This window comes from Sinohyriopsis cumingii, chromosome 17 (assembly GCF_028554795.1).
Source record: "Sinohyriopsis cumingii isolate HCF-2022 chromosome 17, ASM2855479v2, whole genome shotgun sequence".
In the NCBI taxonomy this organism is placed as follows: domain Eukaryota; kingdom Metazoa; phylum Mollusca; class Bivalvia; order Unionida; family Unionidae; genus Sinohyriopsis; species Sinohyriopsis cumingii.
Genome location: NC_142977.1, coordinates 100,518,902 through 100,531,058, shown reverse-complemented (window position 1 = coordinate 100,531,058; position 12,157 = coordinate 100,518,902). Strand labels below are relative to the sequence as shown.

The following is a 12,157-nucleotide window of genomic DNA, read 5'->3' as shown; positions in this document are numbered from 1 at the left end:
GTATGATTTCTAGAGCTGATATTGGGCAATTTGTTCAGCAGAGTGATGTAAGTTAGTTATAATTACATCATCCATGAGTTCTAGGAATAACATGATGCAAATCATATCATATATGACGCAATACCAGCTTCAGATTGCATCATTCATTCTTTTGCCTAAAAAGCAAGTACTGTCCAAACCCAGTCATAGATTTATTCATAGATAAAGGCAAAGATGTATTTTAGTCATTTCTGGTTTAAATTGAGATCCCTTCACTTTATAACTCACTTATCCTCTGCCGTGCCCAAGTCAAGGGTCGCATATAATGACCCAGTATCATATATTTAAAACTAGAGCCAATAAACAACTTTAAGCATTATTTTGTTGCTCAGTGACCCAGAATTAATAAAGTTTGACTACATTTATTTCGGAAGTATTTTGGCTGTAGACCAGTATAATTAATCACTACAATTTTCAGTTGTCACAATCTGAAGCTACAACAGCCCATTAAAAGACGATAAGCATAAAGCTTTGGATTTTTCCGATCCGTACTCTGAGTCATATAATGAATTACTGGCTTTGGATTATTCCGGTCTGAACTATGAGGCGTAGAAAGAATTGTTAGCTTTGGGTTATTCCGGTCCGAACTATGAAGCGTAGAATAAATTGTTAGCTTTTGATTATTCCGGTCCGAACTATGAGGCGTAGAATAAATTGTTAGCTTTTGATTATTCCGGTCCGAACTATGAGGCGTAGAATAAATTGTTAGCTTTGGATTATTCCGGTCCGAACTGTGAGGCGTAGAATAAATTGCTAGCGTTCAAGACTCATTACAGAAGTTAGAAGGAAAACACGTAACGTGTATTTCCATGCACTTGCAATCAGAAACTCAGTTACTCTTCAGATAAATACAGGTTCGTCCCACATCTGCACATATCAAGTAGACCATCAGTGTGGCTTGTGTGAATCCAAATTATGCACTGATAGCTCGACACTTTACCGATAATTATTTAACAATTTAAGGTAAATATTTTTTTAACAATCTATCAATAACTACCGATATAAATTATAATAAGTCACACAATGTCTTAATTATAGCTAGGTCCTGTAAAATGGGCAGTATCGTTAACACATACAGAGCGAAAATAAATAGGTAAAACAACTGATTTACTCTATGATTCCATTACACGTACCTATGGATGTAATCCTTGACATAAATCTATGGAATATAATCTTTGACAGGCATTAATATAATGTAATCTTTGACAGGCATTTATTGAATACAATCCATTACAGGTACCTATGGAATGTAATTCTTGATATGTACCTATGGAATATGTTCTTTGATACACACCAATAGAATGTAATATTTGCCACGCAGCTATGGAGTGTAATTATTGACACATACCCAAGGAAACTAATCCTTGACATGCACCTATGGAATGTAATCCGTAACATGCACCTATGGGATGTGATCCTTGACATGCAAATATGGAATGTGATCCTTGACATGCACCTATGGAATGTAATCCGTAACATGCACCTATGGGATGTGATCCTTGACATGCAGCTATGTAATGTGATCCTTGACATGCACCTATGGAATGTAATTCTTGACATGCACCTGTGGAATATAATCCTTGACATGCACCTATGGAATGTAATCATTGACATGCACCTATGTGATGTGATCCTTGATATGCACCTATGGAATGTAATCCTTGACATGCACCTATGGAATGTAATCATTGACATGCACCTATGGAATGTAATCCTTGACATGCACCTATGGAATGTAATTCTTGACATGCACCTATAGAATGTAATCCTTGACATGCACCTATGTAATGTAATCCTTAACATGCACCTATGGAATATAATCCTTGACATGCACCTGTGGAATATAATCCTTGACATGCACCTATGGAATGTAATCCTTGACATGCATCTGTGGAATGTAATCATTGACATGCACCTATGTAATGGAATCCTTGACATGCACCTATGGAATGTAATCCTTGACATGCACCTATGGAATGTAATCCTTGACATGCACCTGTGGAATATAATCATTGACATGCACCTATGGAATGTGACTCTTGACATGCACCTATGTAATGGAATCCTTCACACCCTCCTATGGATTGTAATCCTTGATACACACGTATGGAATGTAATTGTAGACATGCACCTGTGAATTTGATTCCTTCACATGCCCATAAGGATTGCAATCCCAGACATGCGCCTGGGGAATGTAGTCCTTGACATGTACGCATGGAATGCAATCTCTGACATGAGACAATAGATTGTAATATGTACATTGTATTTCTAACTTTATCATACTTTTCGCTGAAACATTTTGAACATGTCCCATTTAAATATCGAAATCCAGTGAATTCTTCATCGTTCGGTTCTCATTTGAGTGTCAAGGAAAATATCAAAAGAAAATTTGACAATCATTGTGATCATAACGTCTTAGCATACTTTCATATGGGGACCATCCAAAAAAAAAAAAATCTTCCCTCGATGAAAATGGCAGCCTATTATTGTCGAGATAATGACATTTGGATAACGTCTTCTGACTAAATTTTGAAGGATTTGATTGCATCAGTTGCTCCACGAAGACAGCCGTGTAGCCTGAGAGACAATGTCCCAAGGTACTACATAAGTTCTTAAAGATATTCCAAGGTACTACATACGGTCTTAAAAATGTTCCAAGGTACTACATAAGTTTTTCAAAATATCAAGGTACTACATAAGTTCTTACAAATATCCCAAGGTACTACATAAATTCTGGAAAACCAGTCTGATGTAAACATCAATATGTTTGCTTTAAACTCTTTGACTTGTACTACAAATTCTTATCACATTAGTGTAAACATGAAGAGAAGTGGAGAGTTTTTGGAAACATAACTCAAGCTCTCTTAACATTTACCGACAGCAAGCAATATAATACGCAAACAAGTGTGGAAACCATGATCTTAATAAAGATATCCAGAAACGAATTTTAACATTTGTAAGAGAAAGGTTTGAGGGCACATGAAATTGAAATGGAAATATAGCAAATATTTCATTCTCAGAAGAAAATAGGCACATTCTGCTCGTGTTTTATTAAAGTTATGGCGAGGTAGTTTTTTTCTGCTTGTGTCGGTATTTCAACACTCGTCCGAAATACACCATTTACACATATGGCTTGATGTTTGCAATTCTATTTAATTTTAATCCGGTTGTTAGGACTCCGTGTATTATTTACCGAATAAAAATCATTATCTGCTTACACTGAATGAAGCGTGAATATTTTACTTTTGAAATACACCATTAAATTCAAGAAGTACGTATTTTGTAAAACATACGTAAGTTAGATTTGAATTGATTGAATATGCTGTTGTCATCTTTAAACGTGAAATTTACAATCGAGGTAACCCTTACCATGATTATGTTGACACAGCGATGACCTAAAGGAGCGGAGTTTTACAAGCTCACGATTGCGCAAAACAGGATGCACGTGCCAATGTAAAAAAATTAAAATGAATACAACGACATCAAACGCGTTAGTTTGGAGGCATGTTTACCAGCAGACGCTACTATTGGACCATGTACCGTGATATGGGAACTTATATTTACATATAGCTCTCCATTTTAAGGATCACTTAGATTTGATTTTGGGAAGTCGATGTTGGAGAAATTGTCCTCAGACCGAATAATCAACCAGTTGCTAGGCGCAAACACCAGAGTGCGGTGTTGATGAGACTTCATGATGGCATGATTTAATTTCGTAGTGAGTTCAGGCCAGAACCGCTTAAGCGGACATGTCGCCAAACAGTCCCTATTAAAATCTAATTGAGTGGATTGATTGTGTCACTGCATGTGCAGTATTTGGGATGGGGACTGGTAAATTGCACATTGGAATAATTGATAAGGGACTGTTCCGTCATCCGCTAACAACTTTTATTGTTGCTATAATGGTAAATATGGTGTAGAGTTACAGGCGAAATGAAGCTTAAAATCATGATTAAGCTGACCTAGGGTAGCGTAGGGAAAGTAGTTCCCTGTATTTGGTGTTTGAGTTGTATATTTACACGGCATGAAATATTGGCGCCACGTTAAGGAACTATAATAAGAAACCATGCAGGTGTGAGGTTGGAAGGCAATTGTGAAGTTGTTATGTAAACATGTGGTTGTGCTATTTGTGGTAATGGATTGATTATAGGAAAATTATTCATAGTCTGGAGGCGTTAAATTTCCATTTTACAAAAGTAGCTGTAGAGAAGTCGTTGCAAATAACGGGAAAAAAAGTGACTGCTGGCTTAGTGCTATATATATATATATATATATATATATATATATATATATATATATATATATATATATATATATATGTGTGTGTGTGTGTGTGTGTGTGTGTGTGTGTGTGTGTGACAAAAGGAAACCAAATGAACTAAAAAACGAGGAATACAACCAGTAATAGTTCTTAATGTAGTGCGTCGTCAGAGTTCATAATCTAATAATCAAAGCGTCCAATTAGTAAACGTTTCCTCTAAATTCAAGCATTAACTCCTGAAAACAATCCCAGCAATATTAATAAGCACACGATTCATTTGTTGTAATCTGGGTTTAGTTAAAGATTCCAATAGTAATACAAATCTGTCTGAAAAATCACATTGCCACAAGTTTTCAGTATCTTCAGATTTAAAATTCTTGTTCGATGCCTTCTACTTATCTTCCATTTCGTATTCTTATTTTTGCAAAGGCCATTAGTATTAATGACAAGAAAACATGTTATTGGCATAACGGGTTAGTAACTAAATTACGTGCACGGATAATTTGAAGTACTTACTGGTCATGTGAGATTTATCTTTGAGACATACTGAGCATTCAGAATGGATTATATAATCATATTTCTTGCAATTGTTAAAGCTAAGCTATTATTTGCAAACTTAACCTGACGTTCCAAATATCCTTTCCAGCGTTCTTGTATTCACCCACAATCTGGAATGGATGTTCTTTAATCAAATTCAATTGATTTACTGTCGTCTATTTTGATAGAAATCAATTCGTTTAAAAGAAAAAACATTCCTGTGTTACTGAGGTTTGGCATTTAGAGAAAAGTATTGATTTTTTTAAAGCACTCATAAAAAATTACTGATCGAAAGTATTTAAATGTCCAAGGCACCTTCGGATATAGCAAAATTATTAAAATAGATCTTTCTCAACATGACAAATGGTACTATTAGAACTGACCGCTCCGGTGGCCTAAGTGGTTTGAGCATCCGCCTCCGATGTGGGAGATCGCTGGTTCGAACCCCGGCCGAGTCATACCAAAGACTAATGCAAAAAATGGTACTTAAAACTACCTCGCTTGGCGCTCAGCATTAAGAGGTTAGTGTAATGACTGCTCAGCCTGGTGTCAAGATGGTATGACTGGGTGGGATGTACGCCACATGTCTGCGGGATGATGCCTCAGTGCAAGACATCACTATAAAAACTGCCACATTGGAGACATCGTAGCGATATGACAAAATAATTGTTAAAGGTAAGTTAAAAATCCGAATCTCACACATGCACACACACACAGACACGTTTGAAATGCGGTGAGTATTTTGTTTGCATTGCCATAACAATCCATAATTTAAAAAATCGTAACTGAACTAAATATGAATAGAAGAATTAAATGTGTCTTTGATATTTTCGATACTGATGTAGTATCATGTTTTAAATTAACAAACAATTAAAGAAAAAGAAGGCAAACGAAATTTAAATACATGTGAGAAGAGCAATGTGGGAAAATCTCTATCACGAATGGTTTTGCACGAATAACAAAACCCGATTTTTGTTGTTGTTGTTGTTATTGTTGTAAGGTTTAACGCCATTTATCTGCACAAGATAGGCTATACATGACGGCCAGAAACTATGATGGAGGAAGAACCCGGGAAAACCCCTAAAAGAACCACCGACCCACGAGAAGCTACTGGCAGGCTTTCTCACATACCCACATTGGCCGAACCCGAGACTCGAACCATGCAGACAAACGTGAGATGGCAGTTATCCGTAATGGTGAGTGCTTTAGACCACTCATTGAAATGTATGGAATATCAACTTCATCGCATCTCAGCACGTGAAATTAATCATTGAACTGTTCAGTGGTTCAGCTTAACATAATCGAAAGCTATATATATATACGTGCAAAATATGAAGCTATATATACGTATAAAATATGAAGCTATTTATATACGTACTAAATATGAAGCTATCTTTATACGTACAAAATATGAAGCTATATATATACGTACAAAATATGAAGATATATATATATATATATATATATATATATATATATATATATATATATATATATATATATATACATATATATATATAAGTACAAAATATGAAGCTATATATATATATATATATATATATATATATATATATATATATATATATATATAGGTACAAAATATGAAGCTGTATATATACGTACAAAATATGAATATATATATATATATATATATATATATATATATATATATATATATATATATATATATATATATATATATATATATATATATGTGTGTGTGTGTGTGTGTGTGTGTGTATATACGTGCAAAATATTAACTTTTTTGCCCTTCCCAAAATATCCATAATATCCATCTGTTAGTAAACTAATTTACAAAGTTTTTCAAATATAATTCATTCATTCCTGTTTATGTCTTTTCCAGCATTGCCCTTTTGTACACGAGCAGAATCTTTGCAAAACATGTACATGTTTTCTCCCACCATTTAGATCTGTTTTATTAGTTTGAGATTAATTCCCGGGAAGAACGAATTTATGAACATGTCTTTTCATGTTGAAGATATGAACAGTATGTGTGATTACTGACGAGCGAAAAAAAAAATTCTAAGGTGTGTGTTTGTGTTTTGGGAGATTTGGATTTTTAGCGTAGCTTTAACAATTTTTCAGTCATATCGTTACGATATCTGCAGTGTTGCAGTTAATAGCGATGTCTAGCACTGGGGCATCATGCCTCAGACATGTAACATCATGTCCCACCCAGTCAGCACAATGCATAGAGCCCCAACAAAAATTTTCGAAAAAACCCTAGACTTATTGTTCGCAATACTATTCAGTTTTAAATCAAATTCGTTACTGGAAAAAATAAAAGGCTGATCACCAAACTCCCAAAAAGGTGTTTTAAATCTCTTGATATGAGGGTCGGAAAGTCACAATATTCATGGCAACGTAATGAGAAGATTAAAAGTCAATCCTTATTATATACAATTTTGAAAAAGTTTGCAGGACTTGAACTTCAGACAATTTACGACCATAAATTATTGACACATGGTGATACAACTGTGTCACGTTTAATACAATTATTTTTCACTATTTGTTGGGGACTGGACTATAAAAATCAATGGACACACGTTCGAGATGTTCATGATTGCATACATTAACATCGTGTCTTACACACAATCTCTTAGTGAGATTTTCATATCGTATACTAATCTCGTGGAAGGAATTACTCTGTGGCTTGCCTTTTAATGTATTTCATCAAACAGTTATTCGCACAATTAAAAAATCTAATTATCTCTATAATTGCGGAAAATAAAGTCAATATTTTATTGGAAATACAAGAGAGTATTGGTAAAGGAGAACTATTTAGTTACATGTCTTATATATATTGCGTTTGTGTTAACCGTACCGACACTCCATCTTAAAAATGGTTGCGTAGATTTGAAATAAGTTTTAAAAATTTAACCTGGATTGCACATTACTTTTCTTCGGTTCCAATTTTATTTCGCCTTTTCAGAGCAATGAAAACACTGAAGAAAGTAACATGGGCTCAGTCAATCAGTTTTGTGTGAACGAAAATCGTTTTGCAAATTGCGAGAAAATTTATAAACACCTTAAAGTAAACTTTATTGTAGTTCACCTAAAATAAACTAGGTTCAGCACACTAAACATTTTCTTTAGCAATAACAAATCCGCCATGATTTTAGTTTTCTTTGTGTTTGTGGAGTGAGATGTTTGATTGATGTGGTAAAGAAAATTAAAATTTTTGATCGATATATCTTGACAAAATTCTTCTTTGAAAAAGAAAGTATAAATAACAGTAAATGTAATTTTGTGGGTGTGTTCTAAATTGTATGATGACCTTTGCATGGAATACTAAATGGTAAAACTAATATCTAAGTTTGTCCTTTCAACAGCCTATTCATCAGAATCAGGTGTTCGGCAGTGCATTCAACAAAGTATTGTTCGATGACATGTTCATAAGGGTCTGGTTCAACAGTGTATCTTTCAGTTCCGTTCCATAGTGTATTCTCAAAGTTCGGTTCCACGGTGTATTCATTAGAGTCTGGTTCCATGATGCATTCATACAAGTCTGGTCTCATAGTGTATTCATCAGTCTTGTTCTATTGCATTCATAAAAGCCTGGTTCCATTGTTTATTCACAAAGTCTGGTTCCATTATATATTAATCACGAGTTTGGCTTCATATTGTTTTCATGAACGTCTGTTCACTTGACGGATACCAGTCTCACTGGCTATATCGATAAAACCGTGAACCATCTTTCAGGTTATGCATGAGAGGAAACACAAATGCCTACGAAACAGCGGGTTGTCTATTTTCAATGGACACTGCTTCTCTTGGCGCATCAAATTAAATTAAAAATATCAAAGAATGTGATATCCTCGCACAATGCTTGAGAGATTTGTGGCCGTGTCACTTCATCGGTAGGTAGAGACACGTATTTGCGTCTTAGACACCTGCCACCTATGAGATTTTCCTGCGTGCAAGACGGCCAAAAATGAATATTAGGATCACTTGACCTTCTTGTCGATTTCAAAGAAAAGTCAACCCGCAAGGTGAAAGATTTGTTGTTGTTGTGAGGTTTAACGCCATTTTTCAGCACACGATAGGCTATACATGGCGGCCAGTATTAATGGTGGAGGAAGAACCCGGGAAATCCCCGGAAAGAACCACCGACCCTCGAGAAGCTACTGGCAAGCTTTCTCACATATCCACATTGGCCGAATCCGAGACTCGAACCCATGCAGACAGAGGTGAGATGGCAGTGATCCGTAACGGAGAGCGCTTTAGACCACTCGGCCACTCGGGGCCCCCGCAAGGTGAAAGAGGTCAGGGTATACACTTTCTATTGATGATACTGAGAATTACGAAAAAACTCGTACAATGTACTGGCGGTATCGTAGATTCAAACTCGTACGATGTACTGGCGGTATCGAATATTTTCGAGCCTATCGAGCGAGGGCGAATGTCTGATTTATTTAGTTGGAAATGATATTTGGTAGATTGACATCTTAAATAAAGTAAATAAAGCGATTTGATTGTGTAATACATTGCCGTTATTATTATTATTATTATTATTTCTTTTTATTTCTTTCTTTCTCTTTTTAACTGTGTAAAATGAAGGAAAATTTCGTGTGTAACTCACTTGTCGTTCCCTGCCCTGTGTATGCAGCATACGCTATTTCAGATTTTCGTTTTCAGAAAATGCATAAAACAGACCCACGTTGTATTTGAATGGCTTGGAAATTATTTCCCATGCGTGAATATATATATATATATATATATATATATATATATATATATATATATATATATATATATATATATATATGCCCGATCACTAACAATCAGACAATTTAAGAAAATATTATCCAACATGACTTGATGTCAGACGCCCCCTACATTAATTTTGTTCCTAGCATTCTTAGCGCGTTTGAATGTAACGGTTTCAAATGTTCCAACTGACTTCTTGGGGGTCTTTTTTGTTCCTTTTTTGTATTAAACGTACATGATCGACATGCTTACATGCTTACAAGTATATCTTTTTAGATTGTTTTTAAAATAGTTTTTTCTTCTCCTGAGATATTAGTCATAATACATTATGAGCAGAAATATTCAAATCAGATTCGCGACAGCTCCGATGGCCTAGTGGTTAGAGTGTCCTCCTCGGATGCTGGAGGTTGCGGGTTCGAACCCCGGCCGGGTCATACAAAAGACTTCTAAAAATGGTACTTACAGCTGGCCTCGTTTGGCGCTTAGTATGAAGAGGTTAGGCTTGGGACTGGTCGGCCTGGTGTCAGGATAATGTGACTGGGTGGGACATCAAGCTACATGTCAGCGGCATGATTCCCCAGTGCTAGTCACAACTATAAACTTCCACACTGCAGACATTGTAGTGATATGACTGAAAAATTGTTAAAGCTACATTTAACTCCCACCCACCCCCACCCCTAAATCAAATCAGATTCGAACCTAAAACATTTAAAATCACTGTCGCTCAACAAATACTGACATTTAGCGGGTATGCAGAGAAACAAATAATATGATAACCCTGAACTATTTTCCTCTTTTTTAAAAGCCATGTCAGAGATATAAGCATGAGCTCAGTTGTTGTGCTCATACGATTTCGTGGACGTGGAACCTGTTGACATTAGCTGCCCGTTGTCTTTCAAAAAGATAAGAAATCTTCATATAACAGAAACGTGCTTTGGCGTATATATTGTAATTTATAAACATAGAGAAAATGTGTCACAAATGGATATTAATAAAACACGAGCAAAGTGTCTACGTTACTCTAACTTATAAAAAGCGAAGAAAAAATAAAATAAAATGTAAGCTGTATTAAAAATAGTGCATGCAATCTTTTAAATAGATTACCAACTAAATATATCAACACCCTTTATACAATTGCATGTCTAGTGACGGTACTGATGCGCATTCCATCCCTGGATCTATTTCCTCTTAATAATGACCTGTGTTTACTTTTAACTATACTATTTAATGTGACGGCGTTTAAGCGTAACATGGTTACTGGTTACTTTGGTATTTCATAGGCCGCATGTTTACTGTCAATCCTGGGCTAGATAAAAGGTGATTCTAATTGGAGTCATCACGATACCCTAGGCGAATTTTATGGTATTTATATATGTTTCCTTTCTACGAGAGACTTGTGTATATTTTGTTGCTTATTTTCTGGACTATCTTCCAGGAAAGGTGTTTATTTGGTAATTTATAGAAATAGTATCTCTCCCTTGTAGGACCATTTGTGTATTCTTCGTATCATTGGAGCTTCAAAGAGGCGTTTGATCACTTTCATCTAAGTTGTCGCTAGCGAATGTTTTATCACTGAACGTTTTCCCGTCCTGCAGAACAAAAGGCCTTTAAAGCACTCATAATGTTAAAGGTTTAACAATGAAAGGTAAGTATGGGTTATATGCCTTAATTGTCTCGAAGCATTCACATTGTACCTTGATAGCGTGCCCACTTTGCATCGTTTCAGGTCCCAGGTTCGACCCTTGGTTCTAGGACGTGCAAGTGTTAGTGACCACCCGTCTTAGGTTCTCCAACTGTATCCGCCACAAGGTTTTAACCTGTTTCGCCCTTCGACAGTCGATACATGCAGTCCAAAATAATATACTACAACAAATCGATTTCATAGATAAGTTAAATTTAATTAGATACTGATACAGGTAGCGTTCTTACTTCGAAAGTTAACGTTTATCACATGATCAATACTATGTCAGTGATGGATTCCATTCCTGTACATATAAATATTACACTTTATTTTATGAGACTTTGAGATACAGTTTAATTCTAGGGTATCTGTTTTCTTTCACTTCATCAAATTATTGACTTACACTATTATCATCTATGTTTATACCTTAAAACCTATTAAATAGAATTCATTTAAATGGAACCATTTAGCTAAAGTAAGACAATTTATACGTGCATCCCTTAAATGAAATTATTTTCTTTTACTACCTACAAAGTATACGTGCATCACTCAGAATGTGATCGTATGTGTAATTTTATTTTCCGCTACTGATCAATAAATATACTCACATGATTTCAAATTGTTCGAAACTCATAGGTTCATATTTGTTCATATCACAAAAAAATAATTGTCATGAATTAGAAAAATGAACTTGCCAAAAAAATGGAGTCTGATATAACAGTAATCGAGGGTAGAAATGTTCTCGAGGATTAGTAAGTTCCAAAACCTTATCTAACTTAGAACATAACATATACCAGTAATTTGGTTAAAGACTCCATCAACATGAAAAGAAAACATAATAGCCTACTAATTTGCGCCTCTTCAACAAAGTAGAGTTCAAATGAATTAATTAATAAATTAAAACTGAG

General features: G+C 35.2%; 1 protein-coding gene across 1 annotated transcript in view; it reads left to right on the top strand.

The window, feature by feature from the left end:
• The first annotated feature begins 10,929 nt into the window (after positions 1 to 10,929).
• LOC149779546 (contactin-associated protein-like 4) overlaps positions 10,930 to 12,157 on the top strand; it is a 57,496-nt gene continuing 56,268 nt past the window's right edge. The window contains exon 1 of the mRNA XM_089940261.1: positions 10,930 to 11,213. Within this exon, the coding sequence (XP_089796387.1) occupies positions 11,207 to 11,213 (7 nt within the window). The 5' untranslated portion in view covers positions 10,930 to 11,206. The remainder of the gene's footprint in view (positions 11,214 to 12,157) is intronic.